Consider the following 22,049-nt stretch of genomic DNA (forward strand, 5'->3'; position numbering starts at 1 on the left):
TTATAACACACACTAAACTAATTTTGGTATATCTCCTAACCGGAGAGATAAACATACTGAAATATACTCAGAAACAGGTAAGTAAAAGCATAGAATAACATGGACCCCTATGAGGTGGGGCCAAATCATATACTAAAAAAATGGAATATTAGAATCACACGACCCAAACTACCACCCAAGAGCCCTTAGGATTGGGGAAGTACTAAAACCCAAAAGTAGATAGCGTTCCACAGGCACCTGTATTCAGAGTTGTAACCACGGGTCATTGTCTATTGGATAACATGGGTAAGTCTCATCTGGAATTTTCAAGTTCTAGGACCCTTCCTAGAGGACCCCCAAGGGAACCCATAGGGACAAAGGAGGTTCAAGATTGTGCCCACCCGTGGATACCAAGAGAAGTGGTGTACCTACACCATGGAGCTCAGGTGCGTAGGGGTGAAGTTGTGTCACAGCCTCCTGTTGAAGTCAGTGGGGACCTCAGTTGTCCAGCTACTGTCTTGACCCATTGACCAGGTCGCTGAAACCCAGGCGTGGATTCTGGAAGAAGAGGACCTAAGGAAAGAGGGTACAGAGTCCAGACCACCCAGGGGTGCCCAGCTGGTGAAAGGGGCAATAACCACCGTGCTTGGTGATGCTTTCCTGTAGGACTATGGACAAAGAAGTGCACCTTGGAGTCCAGGTGATGCAGGAAGATCTCGAGTCGTTCACAAGCTGTCCCATGCCGGTCATCAAATTGAAGAGGGATCAGTGGGCAGCGGGGCCACCAACAAACCTTGGTAAATGCAGGGAAGTGATGCACAGAGTGTTGCAGGCTGTTGGGGATCATCAAGGTCCAGGAGACTCTACCTTTGCAGGAAAGTCAGAGCCAGCCCTCACAAGCAGGAAAGCCAGGAGAAATCTATAGAGCCCCCAGCAGGACCCTCTGGGAGCAAGCACAGGGAGGCCTCAACAGCACAGCAGAAAGGAATGCCCACATTGCAGGGAGGATGTCGTTCTTGGAGCTTTGTAGTGCCTGAGGCTGGGGTTTCTTGGAGCTAGGAGGTCTCCGTACTGGAGAGCCAGCAAACCTTGGCACTGACAGACATAGTGCACAGTTGTTCCAGCCAAGCAGCTCCAACAAGGAACCACGGCCTTCTCAGTTATAAAGAAGAGATCTCAGACCTCTGGAGAGCCACAGAACTACTACCTGTGTGGCAGAGCCTTGAGTCCGTGGGACAGCAGCAGCCGCAAGCTTATCGTTGACATTGAGGTGCCTACAGATGCAGGGAAATGACTCCTTCAAGGAACCACGGCCTTCTCAGTTGTAAAGAAGAGATCTCAGACCTCTGGAGAGCCACAGAACTACTACCTGTGTGGCAGAGCCTTGAGTCCGTGGGACAGCAGGAGCCGCAAGCTTATCGTTGACATTGAGGTGCCTACAGATGCAGGGAAATGACTCCTTCACTCCAAGCGAGATTACTTCTTGCTTTACCAAGTGCAGGAAGAGTCCTTGTGACTCTGGAGGATGCACAGCCATGGTGGTTGCAGAAGTCTTGCTGAACTTGGAAACAAAGTTGAAATAGAAGCCCTCCTACTTACTGGTTACAGTTTTGCTCTCAATCCCAATGTAGATCAGCAGTGGTTCTGGTTGCAGAAGCATCTTGCAGATGAATCAGGGTCCCACCCTCAGGGGAGCCCTTACGTAACCCAGTAAGGGGGTTGGACACTTTCTGCAGGGACCAGCTGTAGGAAAGTGTTCCTTTTGGCATGGTTACCCCTTACTTTGTACCTGATATTGATGCTGACTTGACTGAGAATGTGGTGAGACCCTGCTAACCAGGCCCCAGCGTCAGTGTTCTTTCCCAAACCTGAACCATTGTTTCCACAATTTGCACATCGCCAAGTCCCCTTGAAAGAGGTACCCATGGTACCAAGGGCTCTGTGGCCAGGTAGGGTTCCCAAGGGCCGCAACATGTATTGTACCACCCTAAGGGACCCCTCACCAGACACATGCACACTGCCATTGCAGCTTCTGTGTGTTTGTGGGGAGAAAAAGGCAACATCGACATGGCATCCCCCTCAGGGTGCCACGCCCACAAACCACTGCCTGTGGCATAGGTAGGTCACCCCTCTAGGAGGCCTAACAGCCCTAAGGCAGGGTGCACTATACCGCAGGTAAGGACATAACTGTATGAGCAATATACCCCTACCGTGTCTAAGTAAATTTTTAGACACTGTAAGAGCAATGTGGCCTTATTGAGTACATGGGATGGGAGTTGGTCATTACTAACTCCACAGCTCTATGATGGCTTCACTGAAGTTTTGTATCAAACTTTTCAGCACAGTAAACCCACACTGATGCCAGTTTTAGATCTATTGTAATATGCACACACAGAGCATCTTGAGATGCTCCCTGTATTTTAACCAGCCTTTTAATGCAGGACTAACCATTCTGTGTCGTCCTGCCACTAACAGACAGGTTGCTGACCTTATGGGGTGTGAGAGCCTTTGTACTCTCTGAAGCCAGAAACAAAGCCTGGTCTGGGTGGACATGTTTCACACCTCCCCCCTGAAGGAACTGTAACACTTGTTGGTGAGCCTCAAAGGCTCAGGCCTCTTGTTACAGTGCCCCTGGGAACTCCTGCTAGTGCATATGCCCCCGCCCCCCCGGACGAGGCCCCACTTTTGGCGGTAAGTCAGGCGGGAAAATTAAGTAAAACAGGGAAGAGTGACTCCAGCTAGGACCACCCCTAAGGTGTCCAGAGCTGAAATGATACCCTCCCTGCAGAATCCTCCATCTTGGTTTCAAGGACAGGGACTAATAGGAATAGGTCTTTGTCCTCCTCCCCAAAGGGACACCAGAAGGGTATAGCCACCCTCAAGTACAGTAGCCATTGGCCTCTGCCCCCTGTAACACCCCTAAGTCCATGTTTTAAGGGCCTGAACCTAGCTCGTCAGATTCCTGGCAATCTGAAAAAGACTGACAAGTACTGCTAAGGCGACCCCCTCATCATAGAAGGCTACAAACACCAACTGACTTGGCCCCAGCCCTATTGGCGTGTCTGCAGCTTCAGAAGTCCGGCTCCAAAAAGGCGTTGCATCCTACAAGTCCAGCGATCTCTCCAAACCCCCAGAGGACAGTGGCCCTATCCACAAGAAACTCCAACAAGGACCCCAGTACTGCCCGGGATCTGCGAGTCCTGCCCACTCTTCACCCGACACCCATGGCTCCGGTCCAGGTGGCCCACCAGTCCAGAGTAGGTCCCCCGGCGATTCCGAGCTTCTGTCCATCCTGGGTTCACCCCTCCTGACCAACACGATGACGCCTGAATCCAGAGGGCCTTCCTGAACCTGAGAGAACCAGACGAAGATTCCAGATGCCTAAAGGTAGCCCTGCACCCGGAGCCTCCTGGCCTTAGGGAATCCAACCACCACTCCAGCAACATTCAACAGGCAGCACTCCTCGTCCAGCCTGTGGTTTTCCAGAACCGATCCTCTGGACCCAGCCTACAGCATCTTCGTGACCCCGGGGTACCCCCTGTTGAAAAGCATTGGGAGCCCGTTGCTGTGTTTGCACCCGGCTGCCCCTGTGCCTCTTGAGGGTGTTTGTTCAGTGCTGATCTGTGCCCCCTCCACCAGTGCTCACCTAAACCCCCCCCAGGTCTGCCCTCTGAAGTTGCGGTCACTTACCTGCTGGCAGATCTACTTCCAACTGCACCCAGTTTCCATAAGATCCCATTTTAAACCTGACCGTAAATTTAACCTCTGCTGGTGGCGTGCGCTTCGGGGTTAACTTGAACCCCGACCAGTGGGTATACTAACCTCTGGAGACTGGAACTGTAAGTCTAGTACTTACCTTAAAACTTCATTAACATTTCTTCCCCCCAGGACTGTATTGAAAATTGCACGTTCAAATTTTGAAAACAGAAAATTGCTAAATCGATTTCTTTATCAAATCTAAACACAATGGTGTTGATACTTACTTGCTAATATACTTACCTGCAACAAGATCCCTATGGTTCTAGAAATAAAGAAACAAAATATATTTTTGCAATATAAAAATAATTGGCCTGGAGTGTGTGATTCATTTGTTGCCTGTGTGTATCCAGCAAATGCTTTGCACTACCCTTTTTTAACGCTAACTGCTCGACCACACTGCCACAAAAGAGAGCTCTAGAATTATCTACTTTAGCATCTGTTAAGCCTCTGGGGAACCCCTGGACTATGTGCACACTATATCTCATTTTGCTATTGTAGGAAGTTGGCTCTGTATGTGCTATTTCAAAGTAAGGAATAGCATGCACAGAGTCCAAGGGTTCCCCTTAGAGGTAAGATAGTGGTAAAAAGAGAAAATACTAATGCTCTATTTTGTGGTAGTGTGGTCGAGCAGTAGGCTTATCCAAGGAGTAGTGTTAAGCATTTGTTGTACATACACACAGACAATAAATGAGGTACACACACTCAGAGACAAATCCAGCCAATAGGTTTTGTTGTAGAAAAATATCTTTTCTTAGTTTATTTTAAGAACCACAGGTTCAAATGTTACATGTAATATCTTGTTTGAAAGGTATTGCAGGTAAGTACTCTAGGAACTTTGAATCATTACTTTAGCATGTATACTTTTCACATAAAACACAATAAGCTGTTTTAAAAGTGGACACTTAGTGCAATTTCCACAGTTCCTGGGGGAGGTAAGTTATTGTTAGTTTTCACAGGTAAGTAAGTCACTTACAGTTCTCAGTTTTTGGTCCAAGGTAGCCCACCGTTGGGGGTTCAGAGCAACCCCAAAGTTATCACACCAGCAGCTCAGGGCCGGTCAGGTGCAAAGGTCAAAGAGGTGCCCAAAACACATAGGCTATAATGGAGAGAAGGGGGTGCCCCGGTTCCAGTCTGCCAGCAGGTAAGTACCCGCGTCTTCGGAGGGCAGACCAGGGGGGTTTTGTAGGGCACCGGGGGGGACACAAAGTAGCACAGAAAGTACACCCTCAGCAGCGCGGGGGCGGCCGGGTGCAGTGTGCAAACACGCGTCGGGTTTCCTTCAGTTTTCAATGGGAGACCAAGGGGTCTCGTCAGCGATGCAGGCAGACAAGAGGGGGGGGGGGCGCTCCTCGGGGTAGCCACCACCTGGGCAAGGGAGAGGGCCTCCTGGGGGTCACTCCTGCACAGAAGTTCCGTTTCTTTAGGGGCTGGGGGCTGCGGGTGCAGGGTCTTTTCCAGCCGTCGGGAAATGGAGTTCAGACAGTCGCGGTCAGGGGGAGCCTGGGGATTCCCTCTGCAGGCGTCGCTGTGGGGGCTCAGGGGGGCCAACTTTGGTTACTCACAGTCGTAGAGTCGCCGGAGGGTCCTCCCTGAGTTGGTTGTTCTCCACCAGTCGAGTCGGGGTCGCCGGGTGCAGTGTTGCAAGTCTCACGCTTCTTGCGGGGAGTTGCAGGGGTCTTTAAATCTGCTCCTTGTAACAAAGTTGCAGTTCTTTTGGAGCAGTGCCGCTGTCCTCGGGAGTTTCTTGTCTTTTTCGAAGCAGGGCAGTCCTCAGAGGATTCAGAGGTCGCTGGTCCCTTGGAAAGCGTCGCTGGAGCAGGGTTCTTTGGAAGGCAGGAGACAGGCCGGTAAGTCTGGGGCCAAGGCAGTTGGTGTCTTCTGGTCTTCCTCTGCAGGGGTCTTTCAGCTCGGCAGTCCTTCTTCTTGTAGTTGCAGGAATCTAAATTCTTAGGTTCAGGGAAGCCCTTAAATACTAAATTTAAGGGCGTGTTTAGGTCTGGGGGGTTAGTAGCCAATGGCTACTAGCCCTGAGGGTGGGTACACCCTCTTTGTGCCTCCTCCCAAGGGGAGGGGGTCACATTCCTATCCCTATTGGGGGAATCCTCCTTCTTCAAGATGGAGGATTTCTAAAAGTCAGAGGCACCTCAGCTCAGGACACCTTAGGGGCTGTCCTGACTGGCCAGTGACTCCTCCTTGTTTTTCTCATTATCTCTCCTGGACTTGCCGCCAAAAGTGGGGGCTGGGTCCAGGAGGCGGGCATCTCCACTAGCTGGAGTGCCCTGGGGCATTGTAACACGAAGCTTGAGCCTTTGAAGCTCACTGCTAGGTGTTACAGTTCCTGCAGGGGGGAGGTGTGAAGCACCTCCACCCAGAGCAGGCTTTGTTTCTGTCCTCAGAGAGCACAAAGGCTCTCACCGCATGAGGTCAGACACTCGTCTCTCAGCAGCAGGCTGGCACAGACCAGTCAGTCCTGCACTGAACAATTGGGTAAAATACAGGGGGTATCTCTAAGATGCCCTCTGTGTGCATTTTTTAATAAATCCAACACTGGCATCAGTGTGGGTTTATTATTCTGAGAAGTTTGATACTAAACTTCCCAGTATTCAGTGTAGCCATTATGGAGCTGTGGAGTTCGTTTTTGACAGACTCCCAGCCCATATACTCTTATGGCTACCCTGCACTTACAATGTCTAAGGTTTTGCTTAGACACTGTAGGGGCATAGTGCTCATGCACATATGCCCTCACCTGTGGTATAGTGCACCCTGCCTTAGGGCTGTAAGGCCTACTAGAGGGGTGACTTACCTATGCCACAGGCAGTGGGAGGTTGGCATGGCACCTTGAGGGGAGTGCCATGTTGACTTAGTCATTTTCTCCCCATCAGCACACACAAGCTGGCAAGCAGTGTGTCTGTGCTGAGTGAGGGGTCCCTAGGGTGGCATAAGACATGCTGCAGCCCTTAGAGACCTTCCCTGGCATCAGGGCCCTTGGTACCAGGGGTACCAGTTACAAGGGACTTACCTAGGTGCCAGGGTTGTGCCAATTGTGGAAACAATGGTACATTTTAGGTGAAAGAACACTGGTGCTGGGGCCTGGTTAGCAGGGTCCCAGCACACTTCTCAGTCAAGTCAGCATCAGTATCAGGCAAAAAGTGGGGGGTAACTGCAACAGGGAGCCATTTCTTTACAGCTATATTATATACAGAGACAGCTTCCTACCTATCGGGATGGCGGGGAGGGGGTCTGAGACATGACCAAACTGAACTAACCAATCATACGCTTCCAGGGCCTCTGATCATCTTATCTCCAAGGTGGCAGAATCAAGTGGCCACCTGGCAGAGCTCTTTTGCACCAGAGCAGGGGTCGGGGCTCCTGCACTAGAGTAAACCGGTTTATGCAAGGAGGGCACCAAATGTCCCCTTCAAAGCAGTCTAGAGGTATTCCCACCCCAGCCCAGTGACACCGGTTTCTAAGGGAGAGGTGGTCACACCTCTCCTTTACGGGAAATCCTTTGTTCTGCCTTCCCCTGTCCAAGCTATGCTGACCAGCAGGAGGGCAGAACAGTGTCTGGGGTTGACAGCTGCACAGGTTGGCATGTAGACCCTGCAATTCTGTACAGACAGACAAAGGGGAACCCCCAGAGTACATGAAACTATGCAACTAGCACTTGAATCAGTGTGGTTTCAACATGTTTGATACCAAAAATACCTAGGTTCGGTGAAGCAATTATGTAGGTGGACCTCTCGTGTTGACCAGTGTCCATTCCATACCTTAAGATGGCTTCCCCCCACTTACAAAGCCCGGAAAATGGAGTCTGGGTTTGTAGAGATACCGCTGCTCATGCAGGGGTACCCTCACACTGAAAATCATGTGCCCTGCCCTTGGGCTGAAGGGCCTACCATAGGGGTGACTTATAGGGTCAGAGTGCAGTGACTGTGATATAAGATAAACCTCATATCTTGGGTGAAAGGTGCATGCACCATTTCTCACAGGCTGCAGTGACAGGCCTGTAGTCACAGTTTGCATGGGCCCTTATGGGTGGCGTAATATATGCTGCAGCTCATGGGTGACCGCTGGTGCTTCAATGCCCTGGATACCTCAGTACCATATATTAGGGACTTACATGGGTGCACCAGTATGCCAATTGTGGGTGTAAAAGGTATTTGCCTACTAAATTTAGGAGGGAGCATCAATACCTGGGTCCTGGTTAGCAGGCTCTCAATGTACCACAGTCTAAACACACTGACACCGGGCAAAAAGTGGGGGTACCTATGTCAGAAAGGTCCTACTTGCTACACACACTACATTTTAAATTCCTCCACCTTATTTGGAAGGAATTAGGCCCAGCGGGAAGTGGTCATTGAAAGGGTGTAGTCACCCTAAAGATGGTCAGTCCATTGGCTACTGCCTGGCACTCCCTGTAACAGCTCTAAATTGTGTATTTAGGTAGCATCCCTGAACCCTAGAACTCATATCTTGACTACCTACAAAGAAAGATAAAGAAGAGTACCCACGACCCTCTCCCACCTCGCTCCCCCCATGTCCCACCTTGCTTCTACCCACCCCCCAATCTCGCTCCCTCCCCATCTCGCTCCCCTCCTCCTCCCCCCCCCTCCTGTCAGCCCCCGGAGAAGAAGATGAAGAAGCTGCAGCTGACCCGATACCAACCCTTCCGGCCTACCATTTGACCTCTGGGCTCTGCACAAATCTGGCTCTCAAAAGCTAGATTATCAAACCTGACTTCGAGATTGCTCACTTTCAGCTGAGGCACAGGTAGTGGCCCTAACCCATCAGCCCACCCTGCAGATCACCAGGTGTAGCTCCTAGAAACCCAGGAAGCTGCCTGCTTTCTAAAAAGTCAGACTCTGATGAGCAGGGGACCTGCTCAGCAACAAATTATCCATCACGGACTCTGCAGCCTGGAGTACCAACACCTGATGTGACTTCTACACCCGATGACCTCGACCTGGTGAAAAGCCCACCAACGATAACAGAAGAGCTCCCCAGCTGTCCTGAGTCAGAGTCTACCCAAGTGTCCCTCCTAGACTCCACTAATTCACCTGCAGCCCCTGCACGCAGGCCCCCTCTCCCACTGCCTGGAGGTGAGAGAAAACTTGACACCTGCAGCAACCACTGCATCTGTCAGTCGCCCCTGAAGACATCTGTGGCGGGCTACTGGTGCCAGCAGTGTCACCCGGCTCCCCTGAACTTGAGTCCACCTTGGTTGACCACCTGCTGGACTCCCCGAAGTTCTGAAGCCTCAACACACAGGACCCCCTGACCGCAAGTACTCCTGAACTGTGAAACCAGATGCCAGAGAACACCCCTGCATCCATCACCTCTGGAGTCAAGGACCAACTGTGCACCCATCTTCCTGGCCATCTCAACCAAGTCTTTGAGCTACCTGTTTGTTGTCCCTGACTGGTGCTAACACGCCACAGAATAATAGCTATAATCTACAGTAAATAGTGGATTCTGTGCTAGAGGATGATGGATCAAAGCGACATAGGTTTGAGGGGATGTCATCACTGAACGACGTGAGTGTCAACAAAGGTTAATAACAATGAATAATATTAAACTTAAATTAACCACACCAGTTTATTAAGAAGAATTCATAGATTTATTTCCCTATATTAATAATGCTATTGTCATGAAAATAACCCTCAAACACAAATGATAAGCATATAAGATCAATAGTGGTTGATTAAAGCGTCTTATATATATCTCAATTTGATCAAGACAATTAAATTATCTCCAAAAGAATCACACTTATTAATAAAACAAGAAACGGTAATAATGGCAAAGTATACATTAGTTCAGCATCAAATGATCTCAAAATAAGTCATGGGCAGTTCAAAATGGATTCCCTCACTAACCACAAATTAGCATCAACATGTAGGGCTTCATGTGAAAAGAATTTAGTAACACAAATTTAGAAAATCTCTTTATCTTAGTTACTGATAAAATTATATTATTAATACGCAGCAATTAGTCAGAATTTGCAGCTGGTACCTAGAAAGGAAAAGAGAGACATATTACATTACAATGACATACATTACCAATAATAATAGTAGAAACAGCAAATAGCTTGCTTCAGTCAGTGGACACTATCTGTTAGGTCATAAGAATATTTGGGCCTAATGACAGCTACACCCACTCAAGCCTGCGGTCTCTTGTCTGCTCTCATCTGAAATGCCTCTAGAGAATTCTATCCAAGTTGTTAAACTAAATCCTAATAAGCTCATGATTGGTCAATCTACGGGGTGGTTTCTTTTCAGCCAATCAACAACTAAATTGATGACCTAAAACACACCAAATCTACATTAACTATAAAATTTTCTTCATAAATAACATTTCCTCTTCCATCTCGTCTGTAGCTCCATTGTTCCATCGCCTCTTTTAAATATCTTGTTTCAGGATGAAACTTTTACTGTTTCAACTCACTTCCATCCTCAAGGTAAGACCAGATATTAATAACAGTCTCAAACAATAGGACATTTCAACTTATGTAATGCTTGGTTAAAACATGACCCTGTAAGTCACAACGCAGCAGCCCACTAGGGGTAGCTGTGAACACATCTACACATACTTTGAAAACACTTTTATGAAAGCTTTGAATCATGGAAAATAACCACAGCTCCTAGTTAGAATTTTGCTCAGCTAAGAACTGAAAAGCGAACGTGTTCAGAAGTCACTCGATTTGCACGTTAATTCATTACACATTTTAGTATAAAAAATCACTAATAAACATATTTGAAAATTCACACTCACACTGGCTTCCTAGCCAGAGCCTGCGGTATATCTTCGCGAGGAACAAACTCCCATAGATAAATATTGGGCACCAGATGCCTTACTACACCTCTGCACCCAGGCGCCCCAGTGCTGCCGGTGTGACATATGGTGTGGTTCTGATCAGTGCCCAGTACTTATCTTAACTCCGATACTGGCTTCATAAGTTATTTTCAACCCTTTGTTTGCTGAACATTGTTTTTCCTCCGTAGAATAACATTGACAGAACTCTGAAAATTGCAGTATGTCCATTTTTTGAAACTGCAAAGTATTTATGCTTAAAAGTCTACTTACCTGATTACGAAGTTCTTGGGTTTGAAACGTATATAAAAAGATTTATTTTTCTGAATTGTTCTCTGATTTATTCTTTGTGTCTTATTTATTGCCTCTGAGTGCAACACATGCTTAGCCCCACCCTCTGATCAGCCTAACTTCTCACCCACACTGGCAGAAAATAGAGCATTAGTGCTGTCTACTTTTGCCTCTGCAATCCAATTGGGGATCCCTGGACTCAGTGCAAGGTGTACCTTTAGGGTTATAACTTTCAGCCTCTATTTACCAACAGGTGTCTTCTGTACTATCTGCATTGTGTGCTCCTTCATTGGTACACTACATAGATAGCCAGCTTTCCACAAAATCTAACATAATGCTTCAGTATTGTAATATTTGGTTTGATATTTCTCTTTCACAGATGGTGAGTGTCTATCAAGTGCACCAGCATTCGTGTTTCCTGTACCTAGGCAGCATCTTGGTGGATGAGTATGGAATGGAAGAAGGGTGCCAGCAGGGTCTTTTGGATATGTTGCAGGTAAGACAAGTAAGCGTTTCACCCAGTTAGCCTATAAGTAATATGTAGAGCTCTTCAGAGCTTGCCCTTGTACTTCCTAGGACTCAAAATACGTACAATAAACAATTACAAAAATAGTTTTAATTTTAACAGTACACTATGAACACAATGGTTGGTTTGAGCATTATAACTACAAAATAACTTAACATTCTCGTAAAGGTAAACATTTCTGTAAAAGATATATAGATCTTATGGAGTGTTTTGTTTTCTTTTCCATGGCCTAACTGTGAAGTGGATCTATGCCATGTCTGCCTCTTAGGTCAGTCTAGGCTTTTTGACACTGTATGTTTTCATTTTTGAGTCAAAACTGGTAATGTTAAAATCAGTGCACAATTAATGCAGTCTGCTATGGGCTACAAAAATAAGCAAAGTCATGTGCAATTTGATGTCCGTGCTTAGAAGCAAGGATCCATAACTGTGGTTTGACATTTTCCATCCTTGCTTCTCTTTTATGCGTGTGATTTGTGTCTTTACTTAACATGCTAATACAATAACCATCTAAGCTCGTGCATTTCTTGAGGCATGGATTTATATTTCTTTCTTCTCCACTACATCTCAGCCGTGTGCCCTCTTTGAGAAGTGTCACTCCTTTCTTGGAAATAAGTCGTAGAGATTTGTGATGTTTGTCTTCAAGTTGCTTTCACTGTTAAGTGTGACACAAGACTGAGGGAGCTCAGGTGAACTTCTGGGGGTAAGCTGAGCTTTCTGGGGAAGAGGAAGGGCCAGTGTACCTGTTGTTTACACTGCCATAAATTAGCCAGAAGAGAGGATTTCTCCACCTCTGTACTTGGTGGAATTCAAAAAGTGGTCTTCACTTCTGAAGAACAGCCCCACTGCAGTTCAGTCCCAGTTGATACATAAGATACTGAGGCATTAGTCACCACGAGTTGTACACTTCATATCAGTGTCCGCCATCAAGGGTGTTAATTCTGAGGTGTCTTCCATCCAAGAACTGTCTCAGGACCAACGATGTCTAAGTATGGGCAAGAATGTCTTCTGCCTTCAGAGCAGGAAAAAGTGCTTAGTAGTCTGAGATATGACTGCTTCCTTAAGAAAATATCTGTTGCATGCCTCACTATGTGCAACCAGTAGTCATGTATCCACAGCAAGTATGTCCTATTGTTGGGTCTCCACTAGCAGGATGCCGCAGGGCCCACAGCCTCAGAACTCAGACCACATAGGGTCGTGTCGTTATTTAAGAGTCTTGTCTCATCGTTGAAGCAGACATCACAGCATCTAGGTTGAACAGACAACACATGTATAATACTCAAGATACAGACCCATAATTGTAACTTGGGGCATATTCCTTGCTATTGTTCTTTTGATGGATTCACATCTTATCTAGCTGTGAGTCTTTGATTTTCAAAATAACAATATACATTTTAACTCTTCACTATGGCTGCACACAGTGCCTCTTTACTCGCACAATAACTTCATTGAAAATGGCCCAGACTCCAGCCAGTAATGTTACTATGCAAAGAACTCCTGTTCCCTCAGAGTTCACCATATCTATTTCCACAGCCCATGATGTAGTCTTAGTTCCTTCAGAGGTGTGCTGTAATCATTCACACCCATCTATTTTCTCATTTAAATTTAATTTAGTTTTCCTTCTTTCCAGGGCTTCTCTAAACTTTTGACAGCTGCTACAGCAGAGCCCTGCTATTTTTAGGCTTTGGACCAGTGGAAAACGTAATTTCAAAACTATGAAAGACTGGTCCAATAAGGCCCTGTTTAGATGTTGTGGCAACTTTGAGGAAAACAAGAGGATCTTCCTAAGTAGTGTAATCTGATAGAGACATCAAGTTTACAGATACCTTTGAATTCACGTCAGACTGGATCAGGAAGATTTTAATGAGCAATACTCCTGCACGCTGATAGTTGGCATAGACTGGCTTGCATTTGCCATCAGCATTGACTGCGCCGAATATGACATTGCCGGTCGCCTGGAGGTGCCACCCAGGCTCTCTTGTGCCCTTTTCTTTTCGCTCCAGCAATCGCTGGCCTGAAGAGAGCTACCCCCTCAGTCAATTTTTGGCTGGCTTTTTTACATTTTTACCAAGTAGTTGTGGAGTGTTTTACTCCTGGTGTGTTGAGTATGTCCTCCAGAAAGACTGGTTTAAAGACTGGATCATGTCATCGGACAATGTCAGTGATAGATCCAAACCTTGTGTGTCTTTGACCCCTGGAGAGCAACCATGACTGGAAGTCCTGCTCAGAGTATCAGGCCATGCATCCGAAGCCTTTAAGGGAGCAATCCCTGAAGTTGATGGTTGCCCAACGATTGACCCTGCGCAAGTCAAGATCTCGGTCAAGAGGAAAGTCCTGGCACCGGTTGCGGAGTCCTCTATCATAGTCGTCCCATTTCAAGTCTTTGGGAGCGATTGGATAAGTGCACAGGGATTCTTTCCTGGAGGAAGAGGTCAGGGCTCACGGTCTCCCAAGTTGGACAGAAAGAAAAGAGGACTCTGGGATCCCTCAGCACCACCACCTGTGTAGCAGGATCCACGCAGTTCCAGTGGAGATTTGATCGCAGCAACTGGATGTCATTGCCTTAGGTGCCACAGCGGATGGAGAGGAGTGACTTCTTCACTCCAAGGGAGATACCTTCTTGCTTCTTTGGTGCAACTGAAGTCTTGCCAAACTCAGGGCATGCCCAGCCGTGGAAATGTTGCAAATGCGAGAAGGAGCCTTAGAAACAATGTTACAAAGCGAGGCCGTCTCGGGAGTTGCAGGCTTGTTTGGTTCCTGTGAAGTCCAGCAGTGGTTCAGGTAGCCAGGAGCAGGTGAGGTCAATGCAGAGGAGTCCTGGTGGAGTCTTGCACACCAAATCTGGGGACCCACTCGCAAGGGAGTTCCTAAATAGCTCTAACAGGGGGCTTGGTCACTCTGCAGGGTGACCACCCATCAGAGTTGGGGTTACTAACATCAGTCATCTGTCCTGACCAACCTGATGCTCCCAGGAGCCTCTGCACATCTTGTTTTCAAGATGACAGAATCAACTGTCATCCAGGAGAAGCTCTGGGCACCACCCCTTTGGTGGTGATGGACAGGGGAGTGGTCGTTTCCTTTTCCTTTGTGTGCTTTCGCGCCAGAGCAGTTCCCAGGACTTGTGCAAACCAGGTTATCTATGGAGGTTACCAAATGTGCCCTTCAAAGCAAGCCGGTGCTGTGGGGAGGCTACCTCTCCCCTGCCTTGTAACACTTACTTCCAAGGAAGGGGGGTGTTGGCTTCCTCTCCCACAGGAAATCCCTTGTGCCTTACCCTGCTTGAGCTGGTCAAGCAGCAGGAGGGCAGAAACCTGTCTGAGGGGCTGCAGCAGCGCCGGCTGCCCGCAAAGGGCTGGTAGGAGCAATACTGGAGGATCCTCAAAAGGAGCCCCCAGTGGAATATGTACGGAATCATGCCACCAATACTGGCATTAGCATTGGGCACCCGACCCATGTTTTATGAGAAAAAAGCTCTTGCTAATCTGATCTTCGAAGTTAAAATTAAAATTAAGTTAAAATTAATCGAGATCCTAATACTAAGATAGACTATGTAGCCGACCCTATCCAAGGGGACTCCATCAGCTGAAATTGTGCATCTCTTGGCTGGCTCATGTCAGAACACCATCAATTTCGTTTAGCTGACATTCAGTTCCAGGCCACGGTCTGCACAAAAAGCTATAAATCAACAGGAATCTGTAGCCCCTTTTGTCTTTTGGGGATAATGAGAGAATCATCCACATAAAGTAATATGGGGATTTTTGGGACATTTAGAGTGGGAGCATAATTCTGGCAGGAAGACCAGGCTTGAACCACCTCGTTTATATATAGACAACCCCCCCTCACCCCCCCCCCCTCCCACCCCCCACTTTATAGAAATATGATCAGTTAAGGTGGGTGCCTTTGTGTAACCGCGCTAAAAGATGTATTATATTCCTAGGTATGCCCTCTTTATCTAAAGGCTCCCACAATTTCTCTCAAGGGACCAAATCAAATGTGGACCAAAGGGCTACGAAAGCAACATACAAATTTTGTTTGGCAAGTACATACTTCCATTATAAAAGAGCAAACTGGAAGACTTGATCCAAAGTGCTAGTTTTAGGTCGAAAACCCACCTGAAGGGGGAGATAGCACATGATTGGCATCGACCCATTCTAACAGCCTTTCCAAAACCTTTCTTGCAAAATGTTTTTGTAGATTATCGATAAGGCTGATTGTTCTATAGTTAACTGGAGAACTCACTTCATCTTTCTTATTACAGGTATTATTTCGGCCCCCTTCCAGGTGTCAGGGATGGGGGCCCCAGCTGCTTTAGCATCTGACATGTTCATATAACCGTTCCAGAATATCGGCTCAGATTTAAATATGTCTTTGGATATTTTATCTGGACCAGGAGCTTTAGAGGATTTCAGAGAGGCAATTGCAGAAGTAGTTTCTCCCAAGAAAAGAAAATAAGGCCATCAGAACTACTGATATCCGCCCCAGCCTCTCCTATCAAGGGGTTCTGTCCATGCTGCCACAAAGAGTCATAGCTAGATGTCTCACTGGGTGGAGCATATAGATTGGAAAAATGATCAACCCAACTCTCCAGTTGAATATGATTATGATGGGAGCTCCCACCCTCACTAGTATGTTGGGAGAGTAACTTCCAGAAGGTCCTGTTATTTTTTCTGTTTGCTTCAAACAGATTCTGCAAAGTGCTATCATCCCAGTTTTTCTTTGTGTGCTCTATAGTTCTATTATTTGCAATTCTGGCTCCCCTGATCTTTCCCTGTGAACGAGTCAAAACAGCTAGCTTTAGGGCTGATTTATCTTTTGAGCAATCATGGTTAAACCACTATTTGTGTATGGAAACTGCTACAGAAGTAGCCTTGCTGTAAAAAAAAAAAAAAAGTGTCCTATCGTATAAGGCACCAGGGTCTCATGAATGCTGAGGATTAGAATATTTCCAACCTCGTTCTCCTCATATTTGGATAAGGCGTCAACAAACAGATTGTAAATCTCCTTGTGCATGTAAGGATTTGACATCACTTTCGGGCACCAAGGTGAAATAGTTGTTCTGTGACCTCAGAAATGTATCGCCAAGACTGGTAAGATATAAAGAGTTATGGTCACTGTTATGTCGAAAGTCATCCCTCATGTCTTCCAGCATAGGCCACAGTCTAACATCTACTAATAAATAGTCAATGACCCTAGTAGACTGGCTGTTCTTGAAGGTAGGAGCATTACATAGGTCTGAATGCGTACAACCATCACAAGCCCTAAGCCCACGCTTGAGGCACATTGCTGTTAGCTGAAGGGATGCACAAGAAGAAATATGAACTTATTTTCCTGTCAATCGAGGAATACCCCAATATTCATCCTCATCAACAGTCAAATCGCTATTATAAAAAGAGGGTTCAAATGAGCAATTGATAACGCCTGCAACCACTATATTAAAAGAATGATGCAATGTATCTATGAATTCAATCAGCTGGGCCAAGGTCTGGGACTCTACACTCCGTGACCCTGATCTAGCGTAGACATTAATTATTGCAAGCTTAAAGCCTTGCTTGAATTCAAACTGTATGCCTAATAAATCAGATGAGTCTGTTTTTAGGGCTGAGTGAGTGCACTGCAGATTCTTATTTATCAATATCAAAAGGCCTCCCTTATCCTGACCGCTACCCACATTATTAGATAAAATCCCATCCAGGAAGACTGGGCACGTAGCCCAAGTCTCCTGAAATATGCATATATCGTGCCGATTATGTGACCCACTAGGGGGTCAGTTAATTTACTACTCAGCCCAGCCAAATTTCAAGACCTGATCAATAACTTAGCTCTATTATCTGTAGTACTAGACCAACAGCTCAGGGCCTTATCCCCTTTTCCACCATCAACTGGCCGAACCAACACCCCATCCATGCCCGCAAGATCCTCTGGCATGCTTGCTGCGTTGGATACGTTAGATAGTCAATCAATTACAGTCGGGTGAGAGCAATTGTTATCATCCAAAGCAGTGATTCACTGAGATCAAAAGTCCTACCTACTTCCCCTCCCCCTGCAAATAATAGGTACGGTAATATCCGGTGGGGATAGTTTTAGCCTGATACCTGCACCTTGGGGGTTCTTTAGGTAACGGGTGCGCAATTCAAAATTAATAAGATTGGTCGCTAACAACTAAGCGATGAGGAGAATAGAAATAAAATAATAATTTGACACTTGCAGACTTTCTTTTGGCCTCTACAATATCTGCTGTAATAACAGAGAGGCAATTGCGCTGAACTCTCAGCCAGTAGATAACCTTATTTATCAAGGAGTTTCAGAAGACCCTAATGGCAGCTTAGGCACCCCAACCATAAAGATAGTTATTCCTGGCCTCCCTGAGCCTGTTGCTTTGATGTTAGTGGTCTTGCATCAGATGATTGCTGAGGGCAGCCTAATGCCCTGTCCTTTTGCACTTCAGATGCAACATCTACAGGCACCTGATTACAGGCCCTCCCTCAAGGGTCCTTTGTGTGAAAAGCGGGTTTGGCTATATCAGGGCAACCTATTTCGTCAGAATTACTCCCCTTTACATCAAGGCTGCCTTTGTGCCTACTGGCCTTTATTCCCTTAACACGAGGAGCGAGTTGGTTGATAAGAGGCAGGTTAGTAGCAGACCCCAGAGGCTGACCAATTAGTGATGACCTAGATTCTGGCAAAACAGTACCGATAGACCCGCTCCCTGATGCAGACTCTATCCCACCCACACTTGGCCACGAACACTTACACCTGCAAAACTGACCAGGTTCCCCCATTACTTTGTCCAGCAGCACCAGGCTCTTAACTTCATCCAGTTTCAGGTGGACGGATGCCAGATTGGGACTATTACATATTAGCTGAGGCCTCTTCTCTAGCATGTAACTCAGTAAGGTCGGAAGTAACAATATCACACGTTCCCTCGTTCTCTGCCAAAGACCCAAACCGATTAGAGGACAAAATATTTGGAGCCACAATAACCTCCGGGATTAGGGGAAAGAGGGAAGCCTTCTCCTCCACACCAGTACTTCCATTATCACACTGTGGCAAAACTGAGCCATCACTGGTTACTAGTCATCACAGGGAGTAGTAGTTTGCTTGTAAGTTGGACCGCTTCCTTCTGCCCAGCCTTGCTTTGGATCTTAGATGGCTGATAACTTTTCTTAAACATATCAGGATATTTTTTGACTTGACCGCCACTATTTAGAGAAGTTATAGTTTTTATAGTTACATTTCTACTCAGAATGGCCTCCATGTCCTCGATCAAGGTATCTATATCCTCTAAGGTACTACTCTCCTTGCTGCCCAGAGAGACAGTTTTATTATTTAGACGCTTCCTGGAGTTTTTTGGGGCCACATGTATGTGCAGAAATGTCTTTGGCTTTGCGCTTACCCATAGCCACTAATGTGAGTCTAGAGAAAAAACTCCCAGTAGTCTAATAGCAGACGTGGCCAAAGTTCTATACATTACCACTTCTAGGCCTCAGCACTTAGTTATATAAAGATGAAAGCGGGGCCTGGCCCAGCCTCTTCAGCTTGGTCTTTGCCCCGGCGCGTCCTGTTCTGCAGTGAGCAACCCGTTCTTAAGTAGTGCGTCTGCAGGTGGTCAGGGCAAGGTCCAGGAAGCAATGCAGGCTTGGGGGGGTGGAGTCCCACCCCAGCCGAGTAGTGTCTTGTGGCCCGGAGGGATTCCCTTAAGTTTTCAGCACGTCCCATGCTGCAGTGAACAACCCATACTTAAGTAGTGCATCAGCACGCAATGTCCAGGAAGCAGTGCAGGCTGGGGGACTGAGTCCCACCCACAGCGGAGTACCCTCTTGTGGCTCAGAGGGATTCCCTTATGTTTTTAGAGCCTCCCCTTGTTTGGTTCTTTCTTTTGGGTGAGTTGCTGTCTGACTACTATGGTATTGCAAGGGCTTCACATTCCTTCTGGATAAGCATTAGCTGCTCACCTCAGCCACCAGTGGAGAGCTTCTGCTATCTGGACACCTTTTCACTATCACTAAGGTGTACAACATAAACTGAGCCAGCCTCCTACACCAAAGACCAAGCTCTCCCGAGGACAGCAGCCTTGTCCACAAAGAAACTTCCAAGAAGAACTCTAGAGCTGCCTGGGATCTGCGAGTCCTGCCCAGTCTGCACCTGACTCACACACTCTGTGTCCAGGTGGCCCATCAGTCCAGAGAAGGTCCTCAGGCGATCCCGACCTTGAGTCCACCCTGGGTTGACCCCTCCTGACCAACACGAAGACACCTGCAGCCTAAATCCAGAGGACGGCCGCGACCCACTCAGGTGAAGTTTTCTCAGCGCCTTAGGTACCCCTGCACCCACAGCCCCCTGGCCTTTGGGAACCCAACTGACAGTCCTCTACGTCCAGTGGGCTCTGCACTTACCTGTCCAGCAGTTGGTCTTCTTCAGCCGACTCCCTGGACCAAGCCTGCAGCATTTTTGTGACCCCCGGGGTTCCCCCATTGCAAAGCATTGCGCACCAGACGCTGTGTTTGCAGCCTGCACCAGGCCGCTCTGTGCCATTGAAGGTGTGTGTTTGGTGCTGACCTGTGAAGATACTTTTGGTTCTAGAAATAAAGTAACAAAATATATTTTTGCAATATAAAAATAATTGGCCTGGAGTTAGTCATTAAATGTGTGCCTCATTTCTTGACTGTGTGTGTACATCAAATGCTTAGCACTATCCTCTGATAAGCCTAACTGCTCGACCACACTACCACAAAAGAGAGCATTAGTTTGATCTACTTTAGCCTCTATAAGGTCTCTGGGGATCCACTGGAATATCTGCACACTACGCCTTACTTTGGTATGGTATATACAGAGCTAGCTTCCTACATTGGGTTTTGGTCTGTGGTGCTGCACAGCGTCAGCTATTTGTAGCGACTTGAAGACCTGAGGCATGCCCCTGTAAACTCCTTCAGCTGTTGTGTCCCTGTGCTGTACCTGTTTGTTGTCCCCGGCTGGCTTCCTAGTCAGGGCCTGCAGTCTGTCTTCACGAGGACCAATTCCATTTGAAAACCATTGGACACCCAACGCTTGCTACACCTGGCTGCCACAGTGCTGGTCGGAGTGACCTGCTCGTGTGGTTCTGATCAGTGCCCAGTTACTCCCCTTAACTCTGAGTTTGGCCTTGTAAGTCGTTGTTACCAGTGTTTCTGCTGAATATTGTTTTCCTTCTTAGGTTAACAGTGAAGAACTCTGAAATTGTACTTTCTCGATTTTTTTTTATTTTGATTTTTTTTAACTAAAACGTATTTATGCTTGAAAACGTACTTACCTTATAACGAAGTTCTTGGTTTTAAAGTATATATAAACAAAAGTATTATTTTTCTAAATTGATGTCGGATTTATTTTGAGTGTCTCATTTATTGCCTCAGTGAGTACAACAAATGCTTAGCACTACCCTCTGGTAAGCCTAATTGCTCGCCCACACTAACACAGAATAGAGCATTTGTCCTTTCTTCATTTGTCTCTGCAAATCAATTGGGGATCCGCTGGAGTCTTTGCATGGTGTACTTATTTTTAGTGCACCATATAGAGAGCCAGCTTCCTTCCGTGAGTAAACATTTCAAAATCAAAATCCTTTATTTCCAATAAATACATTTGTGCAGAAATGTAGCACAATTTTAGCTCAACAAATTTTACATGGAGAAATTCCTGAAATTATCAATAAATACACAAATGCATCACTACATCAACTACATTCAAGGTTTCTGTTTAAAACAAACTAAAAAACTTCAAAGGTAGCACCTTAAACAAGTCATCGTACAATTAATCCTGACCCATCAGGTTATAGCACCATATTTCAATTGGATCTACAAAGATGCAGAGCTAAGATTCATCATTACAATAATAAAACGTTTAAAGTCAGGACCACCCTCGTCTAAGTGCTGTGGAACATCAGTATTACAACTACATAATGAATCTTAAATATCTCCTCAGCCACATTATCAGAACCTATGTCGAATTCTGTCCCCCCACTTGGCCCTGTTAGTTTATAATCTTCAGTGATCATGATTATAGCCATTAAAGGGCATGGTACAAAGTGTTATTCAGAAACAATAGCACCAAAACACTCATTAAAATGCCATTAGAATGGCCTAGTTGACTTCTTTGTTTCATACTCAATCTTCCTAATGGGGTCTATAAGATATCACAAATATGGCTAATAAAATGCATAGTGCAAGGTGCAAAAGACAATATTATCAAAACCTTTAATTCACCAGCCGTTTTAGAAGGCCTAGTTGTCCACTTTAACTCATAAACCAAGCACTCCTCCCACTAAGATCAACAGCAGCCTAATAAAGCAGGTAACAAGTCTGGCCACCAAGATGGGACAAGTACTAATCTAGAGCAGCATTAATTTGAGGAATCCTGGCGAAGGTTGAAATAGTTTTGGGCAGGAATTGCCAATAGCAATGGCCACGTCCTGATGCCCAACCCACACAACAAATTTTACCCCATGACTCTTGACCTTACCCCGTACTTTAAGAAGTCTGGTTTCAGAACTCTTTCTTTCCTCTAGGAAGAATCCACAGTCCTTTTTAGGGTTGAGCCTGCGTTGCATGCGTATCACAGCGAGACGCTTTTGTATTTAGAAAAGGGCTCGGAGCCCTGTCAACTTCATGTTTTTTATTGGTTCGTGGGCTTGCCTAATAAAATCTGCTTGCTTTCATTAGTC

The 22,049-nt window shown here is 46.5% G+C and overlaps 1 protein-coding gene across 3 annotated transcripts in view; it reads left to right on the forward strand.

Moving 5' to 3' along the window:
• The window catches only part of TNPO3 (transportin 3), a 991,461-nt gene that overhangs the window by 798,450 nt on the left and 170,962 nt on the right, over positions 1-22,049 (forward strand). For all 3 annotated transcript variants that reach the window (XM_069229384.1, XM_069229382.1, XM_069229383.1), the window contains exon 17: positions 11,216-11,332. In XM_069229384.1, the coding sequence (XP_069085485.1) occupies positions 11,216-11,332 (117 nt within the window). The remainder of the gene's footprint in view (positions 1-11,215; positions 11,333-22,049) is intronic.

Source organism: Pleurodeles waltl, chromosome 4_1 (genome assembly GCF_031143425.1).
Source record: "Pleurodeles waltl isolate 20211129_DDA chromosome 4_1, aPleWal1.hap1.20221129, whole genome shotgun sequence".
NCBI classification, from domain to species: Eukaryota; Metazoa; Chordata; class Amphibia; order Caudata; family Salamandridae; genus Pleurodeles; species Pleurodeles waltl.